The sequence below is a fragment of the Sciurus vulgaris genome (assembly GCF_902686455.1).
Source record: "Sciurus vulgaris genome assembly, chromosome: 7".
Taxonomy (NCBI): Eukaryota; Metazoa; Chordata; class Mammalia; order Rodentia; family Sciuridae; genus Sciurus; species Sciurus vulgaris.
The window spans coordinates 149,048,238-149,071,218 of NC_136467.1; the positions used below are offsets into that span (position 1 = coordinate 149,048,238).

The 22,981-nt window shown below is 47.2% G+C and overlaps 1 protein-coding gene across 1 annotated transcript in view; it reads right to left on the reverse strand.

Moving 5' to 3' along the window:
- Nucleotides 1-22,981, reverse strand: part of KIF13A (kinesin family member 13A) — a 183,814-nt gene that overhangs the window by 39,346 nt on the left and 121,487 nt on the right. The window contains 11 exon segments of the mRNA XM_079147086.1: nucleotides 772-945; nucleotides 1,771-1,932; nucleotides 4,565-4,714; nucleotides 5,421-5,561; nucleotides 6,864-7,026; nucleotides 10,622-10,835; nucleotides 16,572-16,738; nucleotides 16,835-16,921; nucleotides 17,661-17,791; nucleotides 20,564-20,698; nucleotides 22,258-22,368. Coding sequence (XP_079003212.1) covers nucleotides 772-945; nucleotides 1,771-1,932; nucleotides 4,565-4,714; nucleotides 5,421-5,561; nucleotides 6,864-7,026; nucleotides 10,622-10,835; nucleotides 16,572-16,738; nucleotides 16,835-16,921; nucleotides 17,661-17,791; nucleotides 20,564-20,698; nucleotides 22,258-22,368 — 1,635 coding nt within the window.

The following is a 22,981-nucleotide window of genomic DNA, read 5'->3' on the forward strand; positions in this document are numbered from 1 at the left end:
TTTCCATTTTAGTTTCTTTAAAAATCCATACAGAACGCTGTGTTTAGCGTACTACGTACGCCATACTCAAGAGAATGAGAAATATCTACAACAACTTGCACAGTAAGATGCCAACAATTTTGCAGTGTTTAATGTGATCCTATTTTTGTGAAGCATTTTTAAATAAGTTATGTGTTCGTGATGTAGAAGTGTGTATCTAGGCCCCTTTATGTGTGCACACACGCTTATCATACACATATGAGAGTTGTTAAGCATAGAAAATATTTTACTAAAACACATGGCAGGGTGCAGTGGCTCATGCCTGCAGTCCTGGCTACTTGGGAGGCTGAGGCAGGAGGATCCCTTGAGCCCAGAAGTTCACGGCCAGGCTGGGCAACACATTGAGACCCCAGCTCAAAAAACAAACAAACAAACAAACAAAAAAAGCAAGTATAGAAAACGGTCACTGGTGGTCAAACTGCTATAGAATTAAGATTGCAAGCTGAAGTCTTTCAGATTTTTTTTCAATATCTAAATTATTCAAATGGGCAGAAGTTCATTTTGAGGTTAAAAAGTAAAATAAGATGTTATGTTTAATGAAAACTCTGTGGGGAAGACTCGGAAGTTGCCATCGGCTCTTACAACCGTTCCCAGCTCCACGGCCCCCAAGAGTTTGCTTTCTGGCCCTGTTTTTCTGCAGTGCTAGACGCTGAGCCCAGGGACTCAAGGCCAGCATGTGCCCCACCTCTGAGCCACTCCCAGCCCTGCAGGTCACTCTGCCTGCATCTGTACCTTACAGTGAGAGAAGGTCACCGTGTACTGGGCATCCTTGGACTGTGGTGAGGGCACATCTGGGTCCACCACCGGGGCAGCCACCGCAGACTCGCACTGGTCCCAGAACGTGTACTGGCAGAAGACGAAATTGGACAGGCTTAAGGGCAGCCCCGTTGCCTCTTTGATTTTTACCTGAAGAGATTAAAATATGCAAATGTAACTCCCATGAAGGAAACACTCAACTACACGTTATTGTCTCATCTGTCTCAACTTTAAGAGTAGGTGGATGAGATGAAGCAGTCCATCCCTTTGACATCTGAGAATATCTGACACTATTTCATGAAGGGTTCCATGTATCATGAAATCCGTACCAGAGATCTCTACCTACAACAGAAAACTTGGCGACAAATGCACCCATGCCTGTAAAATCCTCCTAAGGACTGAGTGTTTGATATAGATGTGACCTTTACTAGAAAGACACAATTCACTAAGCAAGACACACTCCTCACATGCCAAACACATAGTGAGCCCACCATGCCTGTGGCCTTAACCAACAGAGGATGGAAAATGTTTTGAAAAAAAATCATAATCATGCCTGTGTTGAACACTCGTAGATTTCCCGTCATTTCCTAAACAACACAGTCTAGTAACTCCCTATGCACCATTTACGTTGTATTACACGGTACACGTGATCTAGAGATTAAAGGATATGAAGAAGGGTGTGCAGATCACATGCAAATCCTCTTCCACTGTATCTAAGGAACTGCAGCTGCTGTGGACTCTGGTGTCTGTCGTGTGTCCTGGAACCAGCTGCCCATGGATGACGGGGGGGGGGGGACACATGCTTTTGGAATTTTACTGCGAAAAGTGTGCTATGCTTCTGGAGAAAGAGCCGTCCATCTATTTTCAGACGATTTACATGTCACTACTCTGGATGAAAAGGTCTCATCAAGTTCTGGACCCGGGGTCTGCCCTCCAAGGTCACTTTCAGGCGCCTCTGGGGCACGTTCCTCTCACCCGGCAGGTCAGCTTCTTGACCCGGTGAACGACCTCTCCGCTGCCGTCCACGACCTCCAGGCTCCCGCTCTCGCTGGAGTTCTCGGAGGAGTCGTCCTCCACCACACGCTCCGGGGCAGCTCCCGTCACCCGCATCACTTCCACGTGCAGACGCCCTGCGACCTGGGACGGGGGACGGGACACCCTGGAGTTAAGTAGCGTTCCAACCACAACACGGACCTGACTCAGAAGCCCCCCGCTCCACCTGGGAGCAGCTCTGCGGCCACCACTTGGCCAGGCCCAGCGGTGGGAGAGCCCCTCAGTCTCTGCTCCTGCAAGAGTCCTGCCTTTCTTTGAGCTAAACTTGCCACCCCGCACCTTGCCTTCTGGAAACATTCTCAGTCTTACTTTATACTTCAGGTCGACCCAGGAACAGCTGGAAGGCAGCTCTCACATTGTGCCTGGGACCCTCTATTTTCCATGTTTGTTTATACATTCATGCATGCATTCGTTTGCCCAAATGCTTCATGAACTTATTTATTTCAAACACCTAGGCTCAAGGGACACCAAGATAAAGACACAGGCCCTGCCATGAGGGAACTCCCAGCCCCGTGGGTAAAGACAGAGAAGTCAAAATCCTATCAGAATGTGCAGACACAGGGTAAATATGTACAGGATCAATTCATCTCCTCAACAAATATTCACTAAGAATTGATGGAGCTCAGCCGCGCTCACGTTGGTAAACCACACAGACGTGGCTCACAGGATAGAGAACGGTTGTAACTCAGCCTGAGCCCCGAGGGGGGCAATCCCCATGCCGGGAAGAACAGCATGAAGAAGGCCAGGCAGGTATGAAGAAACGGTTCTTCTAAAGCTGTTTTTCCTTTCGGGCTTTCCATGCTCTTATGTGGTGGCAGTTCTTGGGTAGGGGCCAGTTTAGGGTTCCTCCTAAAGCCGCTTGCACGGAACTAAACTCGAGTGCAGGGCGGTGCCGAAGGGGTCCTCAGAGCCCTCCTCCAGCAGGTCCCTTCCATCACGCAGGCCAGGCTGGATGACCGCCTGGGAGGGGACCACGTTCTCTGCGCTGCTGTCGCCTTGGCAGGGAGGGCTGGTTTGAAAGGCAGCTCAGGGTCAACTTCCACAGGGCAACTAGCATTGGCACCAAGGATCTCAGAGAAGTTAATTGACGATATTTGACAAGTGAGACAGACGGGAAGTAGTAAGGAGGAGGTGAAGCCAGGAAATGTGATAAATTGGCCAGAAGATAGTGGTTCGTATATATTCTTTGACGGTTTTTTTTGAGAATCTAATACACTTGTAATGTAATTTCAGGGGGATTCATGAAATATCAAATCCCACCTCAGACCCTAATTTAAAAACCCCTGAGCAAGGGTCTCGGCCACTAGATTCCTTTGCCATATGAGCTATATAATTTGGGGGTAGGGTGGGGTAATGAGGCAGGAACTCAGGGGTGCTATACCACTGGGCTATATCCCAGCCCTTTTTATTTTTCATTTTGAGACAGGTTCCCACTAAGTTACTGAGGCTGACTTCAAATCTGCCATCTTCCTGCCTCAGACATTGGGCTGCTGGAATGATAGCAAAAGCCACCGTGCCCAGAGAGCTGTGTATTTTTTCCCTCCTGGAACCAGGGATTGAACCCGGGGTGCTTAATCACTGAGCCACATCCCCAGCCCTTCTAATTTTTAAATTTTGAGACAGGGTCTCTCTAAGTTGCTGAGGCTATCTTTGAACTTGTGACCCAACTACCTTAGCCTCCTGAATCGCTGGGATTACAGGCGTGCACCACCGCACCTGGCTGAGCTGTGCATTTTTTAATTTTTACAGACTACATTTTGATTCTCTGTACACAAATGGGGTACTTTTCATTTCTATGGTTGTACAAGCCGTAGATTCACACCGTTCGAGTAATCATACGTGTACACAGGGTGATGTCGGTCTCAGTCCACCATCTTTCCTTCCATCTCCTCCCCCTTCATTTCCCTCTAAGCAATCCAACGTGCCTGAGCTGTGCATTTTTAACATGGGAAAAAGCAATGCTGTGTACTGGTCCAGAGCAGAAAGGTGGGGGTCGCTACGCATGGATGTGGGCTGTGAACTCACATTCCACCAGGGAGCTGGGGTCCCCTTCCCAGCGCTGCTCTGGGGAGGACGGCATCTTATGTGCGGCCTGCTCTTAGAGTCACCACACCAGGTGGTACTTCAAGTTAGTATGTTATGAAGGACAAGCTAGGAAGTAGGGGCATTACTAAACTGGAAACAAAAACATCAGCTGGTGAAATGGGTTTAAAAAAGAAAAGGCTTGAACCTGAACATTTTCCAAAGTGTCTTAGGCCTACATAAAGCTACGGTATCTAAATGACTGAAATATGAGAATTTACAAGTGGGTAAAAATGGGTTATTTAAACTTGTTATTTTGAATACTTTGGGCTTCCTAATAATCCTACCAACTTATATCATCTTATAAACATCATTTAGAGGCCACAAAAGAACTAAAGATATGAGATTGCCTTTTAAAAGGGAGACTGATATGGGGCATGGAACTGAATCTTGTTTCTAAAAGATTTCCAGTTTAATTATAAACAAAAAACAAAAAACAAACCTTGTGAACCACAAATGTCACACATTATAATTATCTTCTAAGACCATGACTTAATATTGAGAGTTTCTACTAATACCAGAGATTTGCAGAGAAAAGAGCAGGCAGATCATGCCCTTCTGCCCTGATTTCTTCGTCTAACTCCTGACCCTTTAAGAGAATTCACACCTGTATTTTGAGGCGACCTGTCCTTACCTCCCCCTGCTGGCTGATGATGGGGACTGCGTACTGAAGCTTCACGTCACAGAACAGGCACTCCAGGAACACGTTGGCCACGCCAATCAAGTTGTGGTTCTCCTGGGCTTCGTAAAAAGGGTCCCCTCGCTTTCCATACAGCCTCTTGGCCTGAGCAGTAGGGAGAATGAGCAGAAGGCAAAACACCAAGTTTGTATTATTTAAAAACAGCATTAGAAAAAAAAAATCATTTTTAAGGAAGCAATAATGAAAATAATAAGAAAAATAAGAATCATATTTATGTCCTGAAGCAGATCAGCACATGAGATGGGCTTCCTTTTTGGGAACTAAGGATTCCCATGGAAGATTCTCAGCTGCTGCCTCCTCTTCCCCGTCACGCCTGCCTGCGGTTTTCCCGTCCCACTCCTATGCTTTGCCTGATGGCCTTTGCCACGCCTTCTATTACTGATGTCCAAAAAAATGGATTATGTGCACTAAAATTACTCTGCCCAGTCCACCCAGCTAAGGCCACAGCTAGGGACGCATGCACACGTGAAAGAATGCAAAACCCACGCTGGCTCCAGACCCGCTGATTTTCAGGACAGTGACACCAGCGTAGCTCTACCTCCGACCCGTCCCTGTGACTTGAAATGAGATTATGCTGCAGGTTCTTTTCATTCTGTCCCCATCGTGCCATGCTGCTGATGCCACTAAAACTTTCAAAATCACTGTTTTCCGTGTCATGGGTGTGTGTGCACATGCGAGTGTGCGAGCGTGTGTGCGCGTGTGCACACACAGGTGTGTGTTTCAGGTGGCTACATCATCGGTGGCCTTGGCATTTGATGTAACCCAGTCTCCTTCACATCTTGTCCTTTACCTCAGGAATGTTCTCCTTCCATTCTTGATAAAGGTCCCTCATGTCAATTAATTTATTCTCCAGCTTCTCGATGGTCCAGACTTGGGTGCTCTTTCCCTTTCTCCTCACTTGAATGGCAGGCTCGCTCACGATCGCACCTCTCTGCATAATGAAGAAAACCAGCAAAACAAACACTGCAGCTTTTTTGATTGTTAAATCCTACCCACATACACTCTCACATTAAAGTACAAAGTTTGCAAAACACATAAAAAGTATACACAAAACCATTCTCTTATCTGGGCAGTACTGTGGTTTGTTTTCTATCTTTTATGCATATCTGTGCACACACTTTTCATTTATCTTTTTATTATTCATTTATTTGGTACTCGGAATCAAAACCAGGGGTGCTTAACCACTGAGTTACATACCCAGCCCTTTTTACTTGTTATTTTGAGACAGGTTCTCACTAACCTGCCTAGCAACTCATTAAGTTGCTGAGGCTGACCTCAAACTTATGATCCTCCTGCCTCAGCCTCCCAAGTCACTGGGATTACAGGCATGTGCCACCATGTCTGGCTACGGTTTTTAATTTTTATCATAACCAGGATCAAATAAAATATATCATATCCCAACTCACCCGTTTTTATGTTGTTATTGTTTTCTTAATGTTCTTCACAAACATGATTTTTAATGGCAACATAGCAAACCAGAGTTTGGATGTACCACAGATTTGACTGATTATTCTGTTATTGAAAAGTTTTTTGCTACTATGAAGGCCACTAAGACAGTAACCCTGTATATGAAGGACATAAAAGTACATAGACTTCTAGGGTTATGGATTCAGAACTACTGTGTCAAAAACTACAACCCAGCAAGATGGACAAGGTGCTCCCTGACTCCCTTCCTGGATTGAAAAATGAATGGATAAGAGCTGTTTTCTTCCCAGTCCACCCCTCCACCCCCACCACAGGAAGACTTCTCCAAGATGAAATGACAGGAAATTCCCAGTGGCTGTGCATGGAAACACAGACGGCACAAGCACCTTCCTTCCTCTTAGGACTCACTCTTTTAAAGGTGCTCTAACAAAATACAGACAGCCCCCATTTATTTGCAAGGGAAAAGCAGGCATGATCACTTAAGTACGTTTCTGTCTTTAGGAAAGTATTTAAATTAGCAATTCCTTTAGCACTAAATCCTGCATATCCTGCTTGGCGAATGCAGGATCTAAGGGTTTGTTTAAGGAGCATTCTTTCCTGACGAGGTGCACATAGGAAGGCTTAAGAAAGAATAAACACCTTGGTTCATACCTGTGGACTTCAGTTTCTGGTGCTGCTGACTACTGTCCTTAAGGACATCCTTACCTTTCTCTCTCTTTTTTTTTTTTGTGGTGCTGGGGAACGAACCCAAGGAGTTCAAGGCCGGCACTCCACCAACTGAGCTATATCCCCAGCCCCACATCCTTACCTTTCGATTGGCACTGAGGTTGGCAGCAGGGATCTGGAGGGTCACTTGGTAATCAGTGAGTTTGCTCATTTCCTCAGCCAAGAAGTTTGCTTCCCTCACCAGAGTATTAGCTTTCACTAGCTGCTCTCGTAATTTGGCCAGGCTTTGCCGGAAGAGTTCGTCCCTGTGGGGTCACAGAAAAGAAAATGAGCCCGTCTAAAAATTAAAAAAAAAAAAAACTGCAAGCCTGTTTCTAAGTGAGTCTCTTTAGAAAATGGCAGAAAAACCCTTTCAGACAAAATTTTCCAACCTGTTTTACCAAGTCCCCTCTGATCCCTCCGCCCCATGGCTGGGTTAGCTCCTGGAATCACGGCAGGGGGCAAAGCTGCAGAGGGACAGAACTAAGAACCAGGTTTTGGGGCCAGGGTGGTAGCTCAGTAGTAGAGCATTTGCTTAGCATGAGCCAGTAAGGCCCTGGGTTCAATCCTTAGCAGCAAAAAAGGAAAAGTTACATTTAAAAAACTATCAGGTTTTGATATGAGGATCAAAAAAAAAAATTTTTTTTGAATAAAGGAAACTTTTGGGAAAAAGAAATGACTTTTGTGTGCTGCAGGCTGGCAGGGGTGTTGGGTTGTGAGGTGAGAGACCTGGAATTAGAAGAAGAAAGAAATGGAGGATTTCTTCAGTTGGTAAAGGTCACGCCGTGCTCAGCGCCCTGCTCTCTGACTCTGCAGCAGCAGGAATTCTTTTTCTCAGCTGTGCACAATAGTGCTTGGTGATAAAAAGCTGCTGTAGCAACCGGGCTGGGTCAGAACCCCATTACAGGCTCTGGCTCCACGTCTTTTGCCTCCACATCTGTCGTGATTACTTGATCAGGCTGCAAGCCCCCCTCGAGCAGGGTGATGTCCTTTCTGTTTCCATCACACTTAGCTCCTGGTCAAGCACACGGCCAGTGGGAGACACTCAGAGATTCCCACTGCAGGGCTGAAAAGCGCACTCCTGGATCTCACTTCTGAATCTGGGTTCAAGGAAAGCCAGTCGAGCAACTGCTCTGTGCCTGACGCACACGGCGTCTCTGCTACCCTTCGCACGGCCCCTGTCCTTGCTGGGAGAAGATGAGCTCAGAACACACGATCCTGCTCCTTTCTTGTCTCCTCACAGACGACACAGGAAGCATGCTGGACAGGGCATGCACGTCCCCAGGACGGTTTCCTGACTGGCATCACCACCCCCAGTCGCCCTCCTGGCTCTTGCGGTAGGCTCGGTCTCCTCTCTTTCCACAGCGTCCAGAACCCTGTTGACACTTCCTCTGAAGCATCTCCTGAGCCCCTCCACTACAGGGCAGTCTCCTGCCTCTCTCTGGCTCAAAATCTAGCAGGGGATAGCTCTCCCAGGGGATAAACCCCAGACACTCCCTTCTGTAGGTCTCCGACAGGTCGTAATAGTTTTAGATTTAATTCTCCATGCTTCTCTATAAATCACCGTCTAGACTAAACAAAACAGGTCCGTTGCAACCTTCCAAATACATCCTACTTTCTCCATTGCTTTCTATCTGTTTATGCCAATCCACGCATGCCCAGTGCCCTCTGACCGGGACTGGAGCTATCGCTTACTGGGAGGGGACATGCTTAACATGGTGACTGAATCCAGAACCTCTAACTGCTTAAAAAAAAAAAAAAAAAAAAAGAAGAAGAAGAAAATAAGAGAGGGGGTGGGAAGGAAAAGAAATGCCCTCCTCTGTTTTCTGTCTGTTCAAACTCCAAGTTCCAAACTCACTTGAAATCTTGCTTTCTCCATGAAATTCTCTGCAGAAGACTCCCCATGGCTGGGGTCTCATCCTCCACTAAACGACCATCATGCTGACCTTGCACTCTGCCCACAGGGTGACCACGCACTTCCTAGCTATGTCAATAAACACATGACCGTAGGTCCACATTGTTCTAGGCACTGGAGATATGTCAGTGAACAAAACGCAGAACACATTTTCCAGTGGAGAAGATAGAAAGCAAATCAACCAATGACTATAAAGCCACTGCATTTCCTACCATGGAATGAAGCCATTCTTCAGTCTAGAGCTATGATTTAATTTTGCACGTTACCATATCTGGCTGCAGATTACATCCTATGTATACAGGGGAAATACACCACATTGGAAGCTCTCTCTGCAACTCGGACCAGCTTTTTTTTTTTTTTTTTTTTGTGGTGCTGGGATTCGAACCCAGGGTCTTGTGCTTGCAAGGCAAGCACTCTACCGACTGAGCTATCTCCCCAGCCCTATGGGCCAGCTCTTAAACACACTTGATCCTCTGCCTGCAACACAGAGGCTCAGCCTCTCCCTATCAGACACAGTTCTTTTTTTTACAGTGCTGGGGATTGAACCCAGGGCCTTGTGCTTGATAGGCAAGCACTCTACCAACTGAGCTGCATCCCCAGCCCTCAGCCACACTTCTTGACCCAGTGAAACCCGATGAAACGGAGGCTGCAGCTGTTTATCATTCAGAATGACATTCCCCCAAATATCTGCTTCTCTAATCCTTTTTAAGAATTTAAGTCCCAGTGCCTCTCACTCTGAGAGGACCCACTCTCTCCCTTGAGGGTGTCCCCATTCCCCTTTCTTATCCCTGCTAATAAACACAGGATTGTTACTCAGGAGGGGAAAAAAAAAAAAAATTTTAAGGGAAGTGAAAAAATTAATTGAAAAATGCTGTAATTAAAGGAAAATCCACTTTCTCTATCAGGTCCCTTTCTTGCCATCAATAGTCTTGACTGAATAGAAAGGGTACCAATGGGTATAATCACACCAAACCTTCAAAAACCAGCTGTTGCTTGGAGTAAAGCCACGAGCTCACAGTAAATGTGGGTAAGGCAGCTCTTGGGAAAGAGATACCTGATCACCTTTGTTGTTAATTATTATAACGCAGGGCTCACCATTACTAGCAGGACTGCAGACAGACCAGGATTCAAGCTCTTACTTTTCTACTTACTAGGTGGGTGGGACATTAAAACTGACTGCCCAGTTTACAAGGCAGGAATAAGCCGGGTTTGGTGGCACAGGCCTGTAATCCCAGCAGCTCAGAAGCCTGAAGCCGGAGGATTGCAAGTTCAAGGCCAGCCTAGCAACTTAGTGAGACCCTGTCTCTAAATAAAAAACTAAGAAGGGTTGGGGTAAAGCAGCCCTGGGTTCAATTTCTGGTAACAAACAAACAAACAAAAGGCAGGAATAATAGTTCCTAGGCACAGTGCTGTTGGGAGTGTTAAATACAATTAGCACCATGCCTAGACTGTGGTACCAACACAAGGGAAGTCAGTGACAATGTTCTGTCTCACTGTGGTGGCTGTCATTATTATCATTTCTTCCAGCATGACCTCCTGTGAGAGTTCTGATATAATCATTTAAAGTCTTACATCTTGAAAATTCACATTTAGTGAAGTTAAATTTAAATAAAACCAAAAGTAAAAGAAATAAAAAAGGAAGAAGCTGCTTTTTGTTGAAGCCTTATTCCAGCTTGCTCTCTTTCAGCACTGAGTGCCTGGGCCTCCTACCCTGGCCCGGCTGTTCTGAAGGGTGAAAGGTGAAGGGTGAAGGGTGAAGGGTGGAGTCCTTCTCAGGGAGAGCTGCAGCCCACATACCTGGGATTGACGGCGTCTCTGAAAGGAAAAGCCACCGGCCAGCCCACTAGGTATGGGCCACAGGTTCCTTCTTTGCAAGATTTGTGCCCCTTCGACAGGCCTGATCAGCCCCTGCAGCCGTGGCCCTGGGTCACCTGTCCAGCTCTTACCTCTCCTCTGCCCACTGGGTCACCTTCTGCTGGGCCGTCTGGCTGCTGTAGGACAAGCGGTCGGGGCCGCTGCTCTGGGGCTGCCTCTCAGGCGAGAGCTGCTGACGCAGCTGCTCCAGCTCCCGCTCGTACATGAGCCGCTGCTCCTCCAAGGCGCTTCTCTTCTCCTCTAGGTACTGCTTCTCCAAGACCTGGACCACGTTCTGCACTGGGTCTGGCGAGTCAAGGGACAGGCAAGTGTCTTGAGTGGCAGCCAAGACAGGAAGCATGCAGCCTGCCAGGGCCCTGCTAGCAAGAACCATTACAGGGGGACCGAGCCCCGCAGAACCCCTTCTGGGAGATGCCTAAGGGCTCACAGATGAAACCCTCTCCCTTTCCTTTTTGAAGAGCATTTCAGACAAATGCCTCTTAGGTAAACATTCTTCGCATCCACCACCTGACTTCCTTCATGGCTTCTAAACAATCAGCCAGCTTCTCCCAGCAGGTGGGTGAGAAGGGCATGTGATTCTAGGTCCCCCTGGAAGGACTTTGTGGACTCTGATGACTCCACAGATAGTAGGATTTTTACGTCGCTTGATTTCTATGCCCATTCAACTTGGACTTAGCTATGTCAAAGGGTTTATGATTTTTACCACAAACCCCATTACTCTTGAATTTCTCTAAGATGGGAAAGAGACCTAAAAATCATGGCATATGTTTGAAAATACAGATGGAATATATGGTCAGGCAATTTCTTTCTTTTTTTTTTTTTTGCAGTGCTGTGGATTTGAACCCAGGGCCTTGTGCTTATGAGGCAAGCACTCTACCAACTGAGCTATATCCCCAGCCCTGGTCAGGCAATTTCTCAGGTGTGATATCTAAGACGGTCATTCATTTGCAGAACTAAGGAAACCTGCACCGGCCATCTTGTTGATCCAGATCTGGAGTCACCACCGCACACGTGGCGCACGGAGATACACACACGGATGGAGCTTGCTCAGAGGAGCCATGTGGCGACTGGTGGTGGCTATGATGTAGGTGGGACTCCAGTCCAACAAGATAACTGGTGAGGCAGGACTTGACCCCGGCAAAGACCAAGGAGCTGGGTGCGATGAGGGCACTGACCACATGCACCAAGTCACAGATATCCCGTGGCCTACGGGGTCTGTGCCAGCCCACCTAGGTGGGAGAGCAAGACCATCACCACCTTAGTGAGCGGCTCCAGGAAGGACATGGGAGCAAGAGGAGATCATTTCTAGACCTGCCCGGAACGTAACTTCCCCTGTACATCCACTCCTTGGCCTGTATTCAGTACATTTGTGCTGTATTCCCACACGTTAGTCCTCAGTTCAGTTTACCAGAAAGAAGTTGGAAATTAAAGTGACTCAGGAGGGATCTTTGTGTTACCTGATTATGGCTGCTGACTTTTCCAAAATACCCCAACAGGTTGTGAAATAAACATGTAAATTATACAAATTTTCTATATTAGCGTTAGGAGAAAAAGGTAACATGCTATCTTAAAAAAAAGAAGGTTAAGTAATACAAAACAGAAGGAAGTTATTTTTTAAAGCCACAAGATACACTCAGTATGGGTGAGTTGTTTTAATAAAACACAGGGGCACTATTAACTTTACCAGCTACATCTCAGGTAGAGGACTTCGGCCCTGCATGCAATTACCCCTTGAAAGCCCTGCGACAAGCCTACAGGTAGACTTCATTCTGGTTTAAAGATGAGGAAATTGGGAATCACAAAGTTTAAGTAGCTACCTAACATCACAGAGCTAATGAATAAGTGATAACAGCCGGTTTGAACTTCAGGGAAGTACGTGGCCAATTGGCTGGGGTATTAACTTGGTAAATAAAGTTCTTATTCTTCCCCACAATGTTTTGCTTAGAATTAGTACTCCATTCCTTAAAAAGAAGAGTACTGTTCTTTCCTGACATAAAATTCTAAAATTCAGCATTTGTCTAAGAAGCAGAAGAGTTTCGTAGAGAAATTGCACTACAGGGTTTTAACTAAGAGGTGCTGAATATTTAATCCATATTTCCAATTTTTGGTCAGTGGTATAGAACAGGCATGATCCCAAATGGCTGAGGCAGAGGGATCTCCCCTGTAGGTTCCTTGCAAAGGCAGAGGCCAGTGACAGAGGCTGTTTGAACTGTGTCAACAGGTGCCATGATGCAGCACAACTGCGGCTCCGTGGCCACAGGTCAATATCATGGCGGCTTCCCAGTCCTCCCTGAGCCCCAGTGGCTGGTCTCGGAAGCCTTGCCCCAGGGACGCTGGGTCTACCCTCCTGAGACTCACCACAGCAGTCCTGCTGGAGGCCCCTGGGCTGGGCTTTTGTTTCATCTAAAATGCCGAGACCATCTCAGAAACCCCTTTCTCACAGACATGTGTGATGACTCCCTCTCCCCAAATCGACCAGTTTGCCGCTATTCTGCATCCTTTTAAACCAATTGTCCTGACCAACAAGGCAATCTGCATCTATGATAACGGCCCAGAACAGAAGCCAAAGATCATCTGGCCTCTTCTCTGATGCCTGGATCAAAGATTAGAAGATCATTCGGTTTGTGTTTTCTTGTCACTTTCGCCCTTTTTAATTTTCTTTGTGATGCTGGGGTTGTTAGCCCACGCCCCGTGCATGCTGGGCAAGCACTCTGCCACAGGGCTGCTCTGCTCCTCTTGAAAGAACTGTTTTAAAATTCAAGTCAGGCCAAGACACCAAAGAGCTAAGTCTTGTAGGAGGAGAGAGCGGACCACAGTGTTTGGGGGACACAGTGCTATCTCTTCTTCATGCTTATGCTTTCCCTGGTAGGTAATTACAAAATGAGCTCAGACCAGTCAATCCTGCAGAGAATGGAAGAGGATGAGGCAGTGGTGGTGTTGGTGGAAGGGTATTTATGTAAGAAAAAGTATTAGAAATGGCTCGCACCAACATGGCCCAAGCCCTGGATGGGAAGGGAGTAATCCTCATGGAAAAGAGAAACCTCTGAATCTTAGGTGGAATGACCTCTGCCACCCCTCCAAGGTTCTTTACTTTAGAGCTAGCTAGAAATTGGGAGATGAGTGTTTAATTCCTATTTTGAACCCTTGGGAATAAGCCACCATTGTGGATGGGTATTAGATTTTTCTCTTACTTTGAATTGGTGGATTGGGTTTTAGATCAGTATTTACTCTGAAGACTCAGATGCATTATTCTCGTGTACCGGGACGGTGGAGGTGAGAATGCATCTGGAAGCACCACTGTCCGGCCTGTTGTGCTCCAGTGATAAAGCCGCCAGCGACAGCAGCAAACCACTCAACCTTTTCTGTGCTCTTGACTGTAAGAACAGTCATCGAACTGTAACCACTGATAAGCCAATGGAGCTGGGTCAGAGATGGGCAGGACATAATTGAAAAGAACATTTTCCAGTCAAGAACTGAGTACATAACCAGTCTGGGTGAGGCACATCTATAATCCCAGCAGCTCAGGAGGCTGAGGCAGGAGAATGGCAGGTTCAAGACCAGCCTCAGCAACTTAGTGAGCCTGTGTTTCAAAATAAAAATTTGCAAAAGGGCTGGGGATGTAGCTCAGAGGTAGAGTGCTTGCCTAGCATGTGACAGGTCTAGGTTCCATCCCCAAAACCACTGAGGGGGCAGGGAGAGAGAAAACAAAGCACCTCTGTCAGGCAGAAAACCCCAGCTTCTTCCTGACATCAACCAGATTTTGCCAAAGCAGCAGCACACGCACAAACAGCAGCACTGCTAAAACCAGCCAAGCTCCTGCATGCTGAGGCCAGCCAGCTAAAAACCTCTGTCCCATTGTTTGTGCAGGAGCTTCGTCTGGAACCACATGAGAGGGAAGAGAATCTTCAGATAGGACCACCAGGGGGACGACCACCAGGCAGACAGGCTGACTATCGGGAAGCCACCTAGCAGCAGAGTGGAACGCTGTGAACGCGGTGGGGCCACCAGCCCTGTGGCACTTGCACCAGTGTGTGTGGGTGTGCCCCAGAGGTGAGCTCCACTGACCAGTGGAACTGGACATGGTGGAGGGGACAGCGCTTGTACATAGGCGAAACTACACCAGAGAGCAGGGCCTGATCTGAGATGCAAATCCGAGCCAGGCCAGGGATGAGTGGCAGGCTGGCTGAGGGCGGGAGGGATCGAGGAACGCTCACTAAGTTCTCACTGGCTCCTTGGGGGTTCTCTGTGATGAGAAGGGAGCAGTTGGATAAAATCAGAAATCTGTGATCTGGGATGGACAAATACTGATACCACGGAGTCCTCTGGAGGGTTAAAGAAGAGACATCCAAAATTCTACAACCTCATCAGACGAAATGAACTCTCCCCGAGTGGGCGTGCCTCTACCTGGAGCTGGGAGTCCACACCCTCCCGTCCCATCCAGCCACCTCCCATATCCAAAAAATAAAGACTTGCTGCTTGGGCGTGTGGTTCAATGACTCACTAATGTGACTCTGAGGACGGAACAGCACTTTGGAATGTCTTCTAGGATTCCTCCCTCTCGGTGGGCAGTGGGGGTGGGCGGAAGCTTGCTTTCTAGCCCTGGTCTGCCTGCACTGCAGGGCAGAAAGCCCAGGGGCTCATCTAAATGCCTAATGCTCAGAGGATAAAAAAAAAAAAAAAAAAAAATCACTGAACTTCTAAAACTATTTCTTTACTCCACTTTTTTTTTTTTTTTTTTTTTGTAATTTTATGCTCTTTATATAAATTTATGACGCTTATTTCTTCGGTCTGATCTTTTCTTTAGAACTCATATTTATAATTTAAAAAAGGGTCCCTGAGGCTAAACATCCATAAAGAAGGATGAATAAAAAGGTCACAATCTTGAGTCGTTCAACAGAATCACCAATTCCACATGCCAGAGATCTGACGACAGTTCTCCGGCCGTGCCCAAACTCCTCCAGAGGCTTCTTCGGAGACGGACACAGTCACTATTTCAGGGGGAGGTCCGCTGTGGAAAACAGTGCCGCCCAGCGTCCTATCGGGAAGAGGCTCCCTGGGTCAGGGTCCTGGAGGTCCCCCGGCTCAAGCTAGACTGAGCTTTCTTAGGTGCCCCAGGAGAGGGGGAGAGGGAGACTGGGCCACAACCACAAACGGATTCCTCAGGTGCTCCCGAATGTCGCCTAACGGTTATGCTTGGAATCAGTTCTAGTCCCAGAAATGCTTCTTATGCCTGGCAACAGGGAAACTTTCCTGTCTGGTGTCCCAGGCCCCAGATCTGGGAACTGGAAAACCAGGAGACAGGAAGAAGGGGCAGATTTATAAATCAGCAGGCTAGGGAAGCCACTGGAGTGTTTTACTGGACGCACACAGGTGTGTACAAGCACGGAGGAAGAGAGGAAAGGCACCTGTCCTTAGGACACAGAGGAGAAGCTTTACATGAACATGGAAAACCTTCTGGAAAGAAGGACCCGGCAGCATTGTTGTAAGGAGAGAGCCTTCTTCAGAGAACCGAGGCAGATGGGGGTGCAGGTCAACAGAACCCATTAACGCTTCACTTTCACTATCACTTATAATGAGGTTACTTGTCCTTATTTATTAAACCAGTCTTTGGGGGATACAGTTTCCAGCTGAGTTTACAGTAAAACGCTGTAACTTTCATCTCCCCATTGGATTCTATTCAAAATTCCTGGATTCCTATTTTCTTGGGAATTTTCACACTCTCAAGAATTGAGAAACAAAAGGCTCAGTAGCGGGCAATTTTGCTAAGTGAGGCTGCCAAAGTCATTTAGTAAGTACCCGCGGACCAGAAATAGGTTGTCACGATCTGCTGGGCAACAAGGGACCACCGGCTTTCTGGTCGGACCTGAGGCAGGAGACCATCCTGACCTTTCCACCATCGCCTCCCGTGTCAGGACGGGCCGTTGTGTTGACCTAAACCTGAGAAGGACACTGGACGCGTCGAGCTCCTCCCTGAACCACGCCGAGGAGGAAGGCCGGGCGCTGGAGCGGGGATGGGCTCACCGTTGCTGTTCAGGGTCTTCATGATGACTTCCATCTGGGCGAACTCGTAGTTGTAGTCGGGCTCCGAGGAGGCCTCGCTGGCCGCGTCCAGGTCATGCTCGGCCGGGCTCGTTTCTTTCTCCAAGTCTTTCAGCCAGTCTCGCCGTTTCCTCTTAGGTAAGTTAATTCTGTGGGTGTTTCACCATCAGAGAAAGTCAACTTGTTTGAGACTTACACAGACAAGAGAAAGAGCGTCTCGAAATACTAGAGAGGAAGATCGTTACCTAAAAAAGTGGTTGTTTCCCCACAGGATTCTGTCACCGTGCCACAGCTGAGTGGCACTGCACACCAGAGCGCCGTTCACACAGGACCTGAAGGGGCAGAGGACAAGGTCAGAGAGCAGAGAGCGAGACCCAGCCTGGCACTCAGAGAGACAACGGGGGGATCTTTCTTAGGAGATGTATTCCAAGGACCAAGTGAAGAAGGAACAACGGGAATTTGTTGTAGAAAAGCACAATCCAATGGCCATGGGCTGCCAACAGCCCTTGGAGAGCAAGAGTCTGACGCGAGGCACTCCCAGCGGAGAAGAGAGCATCGCTGGTGGATAGTTGGTCAACATTTGCAAAAACCAAAATCATCCACTGAAGGAATAGCTCACAACAAAAAGCTTTCCTGGTAATACAAAAACAAAATAAAAACTTAGAGGAAGGGATAATTAATTACAGTCAATCTGTCAAGGACCATCGGGTGAAGTCTGATGACGAAAAATAAGGGACAGTATTTTGAGTTTAATTTTCTAATGAGTTCCTCCTTACATATGGTCTCATGGCCTGAGTCCTGTTCTTTCGAGGCCTCGAAGGCTCAGGGTTGTGAAATAAGTAGAGCTGGAATTCACACAGGCAAGGAACCACTCCTTCATAGAACGATTTCAACTCTGGTGACTGAGGACACCTTGACAATCACAGAACTGGCGCTCTTCAAGGACAACTGCTCCCATTTCCGCAAACGGAAAGCAAAGCCTGAGGACCCGGCGTCCTTAGCTCTGATAAATGAGAGGTGGCCTTCCCCTGGAAAGAAGGCCACAGAAAAGCCGTCGCTGTGACCCCTTACCTCGCATTTTCTTTTGGAGTCAGAGTGACATCTCCATCGGGGGCGATGTCGATCTCACAGTGCTCAGGCTGAATGCCTATCCCGAAGAGCTGGATGTCCTGGGAGGTGTCTGCTCCCACCCTGGTGTGATCCTGTTGGCACAGCACAGGAACATGAAAGCCCCACTCTAAGAAGTGACCCAGCAAAAATGCATCACGACCACCGTCAATAGCCCAACAGCCTACGTATGACATTAAATGAACAAATGATATCAACCACACCACCCAAGGTACCTGAAGCGTCGGAGGTCCAAAGCTCACCTGAACACATTATAGTTAAAAAATCTTTAAACATCACAAAAGAAAATGTCTGGTCTATAGTGATCGTGCACTGTTTTAAAACATAAGGAGATTGGACTTGAGAGCAGAATAATGAGTCCCAGTTCTAATTTATTTATTACTGTGTAAGTGATCATGAGCCACTTCTTCCTCTGGGCCCCAGTTTCCTCTCCTTTTTATTGGGGCAAAGAACTAGGATAACATCTATTTGACCTGTGTGACTCCTGGGTAAAATTCTGTTAAGATGTCTGCATTCACAGTGAGAGTGTTTTGAAAACAGCTAAATAAATTTTAAAATCACTAAAAAGCAGTTTATGGAAAGTCATATCTTTATATATGACTTTTGCTCTTTCATTGATCCTGGGAATGGAACCCATGTAAGCATGAGCTCTACCACTGAGCTGCACACGTATGTAACATTTAAAACGACACAAACAACCAGGTGCGGGGGTGCACCCCTGTCATCCCAGCAGCTCGGGAGGCTGAGGCAGGAGGATCATGAGTTCAAAGCCAGCCTCAGCAACTTAGCCAGGCCCTAAGCAACTCAGCAAGACCCTGACTCTAAATAAAATACAAAATGGGGCTGGGAATGTGGCTCAGTGGTTGAGTGCCCCTGAGTTCAATCCCTGATACCCAGCCCCCCCCAAAAAAATAAACAAATGAAATGATAGAAATAGCTGTTTTTCTAATATGAATATGATACAGAGTATTGCAGGTCATGAGTTATACAATGTACAGGGGAGTGTTTTAAGAACCCTGAACCTCAGTCACACCAGAATTGGAACTACTGGAGATTCAGTCACTGTTCATTCATACGGCAATTTTTTCAGCTGCTCTACAAATTATTTAATCATTATGATCATTGTTATAGTTTGGATCTGGTCTTACCCCCCAGACTCATGGGTCAAGACCTTGGTCTTCAGCTGGAGACATGACTGGGAGGTGGTGGAGATTTGAGGAAGTGCGGTCTAGTTGGAGGAAGCACGTGACTGGGAACATGCCCTTGAAGGATATGTTGGGACCCTGCCTCCTGCTTCTGCTTCCAGGTCACCACCAGCCAAGCAGCTTCACTGACCCATGTGCTCTCTGCCATGATGCACCTGCCTCACCACAGGCCCAGAGTCAAAGGGGCCAAGTAATCATGAAGCCTCCGAAACCAAGGGCCAAGATAAATGTTCCTTCCCCAAGTTGTTTTTGTCAGGTATTCTGTCACAGTAGGGAAAAGCTGACTAGCACAATAACACTTCCCTACACAACAGAAAAGTGAAGGTCTTGGCTTTTCAGAATTAAAAGATCAGAAGTAATTCCTTACCCCTTAATCATTTCCTAAATAAACAGATCCTAAATCTGCCAGTAGAGGCTCATTAAGTCAGAGGTTATTTACCATATTTATCTCTGGAAGGTGCTTGCTGCAGTGCTAGCTTACTATCCACTGTACTTCACAGATTCACTCGGCAGATCAGAACCCTTAACAAAGTACCTGCCTAGCCCTTCGCAAGCAGGGAATCCCTCTGCACTTCGAGATTCAGGCATGTGGACCGTGTGAGTGTGTTGCCTTCCAGGCCCCAGGGGCTCAAGCCTCGAGAGTTACTTCAGTGCTGCCACATATATTTACATACTATGTAATTTGGAGTGTGCTCAATGGTCAGCTGAATGTCCTGGTCACTGGGGGGCCTGTTTCAAACAGATTTCCTATTTCTTACTAAGCCGAATAAGCCAGCAGTTCTAAAGGCATGCTCATGAGAACCTTTAGGGAGGTCCACGAACCCAAAACCACTTTATTAAAAATACTGGTTATTTCCTCTGCTCTCTCATTCATCACACACAGACACTGGAGTCTTTGGAGGCCACCCGATGGGTGGTGATGTGGCTCTGGAGACTAGCCGCTGTTTCATTTGTTACATTTGTCTTTTGAAAATGTCCTCAGTTTTAATGTCTAATGCAATAAACACAGATAAAACCTACGGAGTTCTTGACACTTTTAAACATTCCAATTGGGTTCCAAAGTCAGGCAGTTTGAGAATAACCACAAAAACCTGTCCAACATGGTCAGTGTACATTCGGAAGCCAAGGTGCCAACTCCAGGGGGCCACACTTAACGGCTGACTACAGGACCAAAAGTCTTTTCCTGAGGCTGAAGGTTTAGAGAAGAGAGACCTGGACGCCCTTTGCTATCTACTGTAGAACTAGGGTCTGGACTTCAGGCTCACGTTGGTCTTGAGATCTCCTTAGAATCACTCAGAAGCCTGAGAGCCTCCAAGCCTCCTCAGGATCTCTGTGGCAGGACCCCGATATTCTCAGAATCCTTGTCACCTCCCATTTGAGTCCTTCTCCTAGATGGGGCCCACCTGGAGACCCTCAGTGGCCCACTTGTGGCATCTGACACCTGCACAGGAGGGGACCCCCACCCCAACTGCCCAGTCCCAGGTGAAACCAAAGAGACACTTTCCATTCGCAGGGTGATCAGACTACATGTTCCACTGTCTTACTCCTAATGAGGGTTAAGCTGGATACAAAGGCAAAATCACAGAGGTAGGCGTCCAGGTTCAACCGGTAGCTATCCGTGGATGATTCAAAGACTCTCACCTTTAAATAATAAACCAGAAGCTCGTTGAGAGCAGGGTCTGCGTTCAGGTTGACTAGGTAGCACTTGTCATCTCCCACCTTGATGCCAGACGTCTCCAGGGAAATGCCCATACTCTCCAGCTGCCGTTGTCGCTCCTGGCCATTAAAAAAAAAAAAAAAAAAGACAAAAGCAGGGAAGACTATTTGTTGCTGTATCACAAGACGTATCCATGGAAAGAGTAAGTCACTGTTTCTGGGGACAGTGCCAATGAGATGACACATTCTACTCCACTGAACCAAGTTTACCAAGAGCCTGCATGGTGTGCCATCTTGGGTCAGTGCCATGGGGCACCCAGGGTGAACCAGACACCATCTCAGCCACGAAGGAGGTAAAATCCTGGCAGAGGGGACAAAACCACACAGCCGAATCTAGAAGAGGAGTGCACTGTGCCCTCGGGAAGGAGACTGTGGTGGGTCCAGAGGCTCAGGAAAGGCTGCAGGAAGTTCCTGAAGCACGAGAAGAATTTCAACAGGAGGAAATGGGGGAGCAGCAAGAGGAAGATGGGTGTAGGGAAGCACGGTACAGACTCTGGCACAGTGCTGGCCTCGGGGGCCAAGAAACCCTGGTGCACAGGGAAAAGCAGAGAAGACAGTGGAACAGCAGGGTGGGACCTTGTGGTTGAAGGTCTGAATTCACTCATTCACTAATTCAGTTAATAGTTATTTTATAAACTTTACAAAGTGGTAGGTATTGATCCAGGGCTGGGAATGCAGCAGTGGCTACAGAAAAGCCCCTCCTTTCCTGGAAACAAATATTTCAGAGACAGGCTATAAAAACCAGACAAGTGATAAACAGAATTCCCAGTGGAGTTAAGTGCTATGGGGACACATGAAGCAGTGTCAGGGGGACAGGGAGAGTGTGTGTGTGTGTGTGTGTGTGTGTGTGTGTGTGTGTGTGTATGTGCATGTGAATTTTATCTATAAGAAGCATAAGCACAGGTTGGACTGGGTTCCAGTAACTGTTTTTAAGCTACTTCATTGGAATAGTTCAATATTTCTGCATGGTTAGTAGGATTAAAAATGTCCATGAAATGAACAGTATAGATTTCACAGCATACGCACTTGGCAGAATTAGTCCCTGCTTTATATTTCAAGTAAAGTTCCTTCAGCATTTTTTTTTTCTTTCTTTCTTTTTGGTGGTACTGGGGATTTAACTATGGGGCATTGAGTTAAACCCACAACCCTTTTTAAAATTTTACTTTGAGACAGGGTCTTGCTAAGTTGCCCAGGCTGGCCTTGAACTTGCCATCCTCCTGTCTCAGCCTCCCAAGCTGCTGGGGTGACATCATAGAGCATTTTCTAATAAGCCCAAAGAATCAAATGCACTGAACAAATTACTGTTCTACGTATTATAAACTGAGAGTCCCCATAAGGGCCCTCTGTCTCATGCTTCGCCGGGTGATCCCAAAGGCCGAGGGCAGGCCCTGGAGGGGTGAGGAGAGTGTGAAGCCCGGTCTGCTCAGGGGCAGCCCCAACACTTCTGGCCGGTGGGACCACGCTGGATGGATGGGAGACGTGGAGCTGGTGTCCAGCTGAGCTCCGTGGCCTCTAGCTGAGCAGAGAGACCCTTAGGACTGAGGACAGCAAGTGGCTGCCCAGAAGACAACAAATCCACTGAGAGAACCAGGTCTGAGAGGCCTGAGTGAGCAGGCTACCTGTGCAATCTCCTCCGTCTTCCTCAGCTTCTCTTCCCACGTCACCGTTAGTTCTTTGATCAGCTTTTCAGACTCTTCAAGCTTCTCCTTCAGTTCAGGAGCCTTCATGGCCTTTCAAGTAAAAGCAGAAACATGTGACTTTCCAAAGCCTTCCCGCACTCTGTACAAGACACACACGATGGGGTCCTTACGTCCTGCTGAGCAGGGACCAGCAGTCTGTTAGAAGCAATGAAGTTTCGCACTCTCAGGGTGGGGCTTAGGCCTCTGTTAATGACATGGAATCTAAGAGGCCGGACTGCCCCCGCTTCAAGGAAAAGAAGAAACACCAGTGTTCTCAATGAAAATGGGACAGATCACAAGCGTCACCTTAGGGCAGAGGGCGCAGCTCTGTGGCGGAGTGCTTGCCTCGCATGCACGAAGCCCTGGGTTCCATCCCCAAAACCACACTCCCCCAAAGAGTCATTTTATCTGTCTTACTTAAATTTCACACTTAAAGACCTAAAAGATGCTAACATTCATCTTTGGAATAAAAAAGGTTACTTCAATTTCTTTTTCATTAAGACAGAGAGCAACACATACCACCAATAAACAAACTCCAGTTACCTAAATTGACTAGGAAAAGTGATGATTCTTCCCATTTATTTTAAAATTTGAATCTGGGCCCTTTACGCTACTTTTCTCCATGGATGGTAATGTACATTTTTGCCTATTTATGATTCGCCTG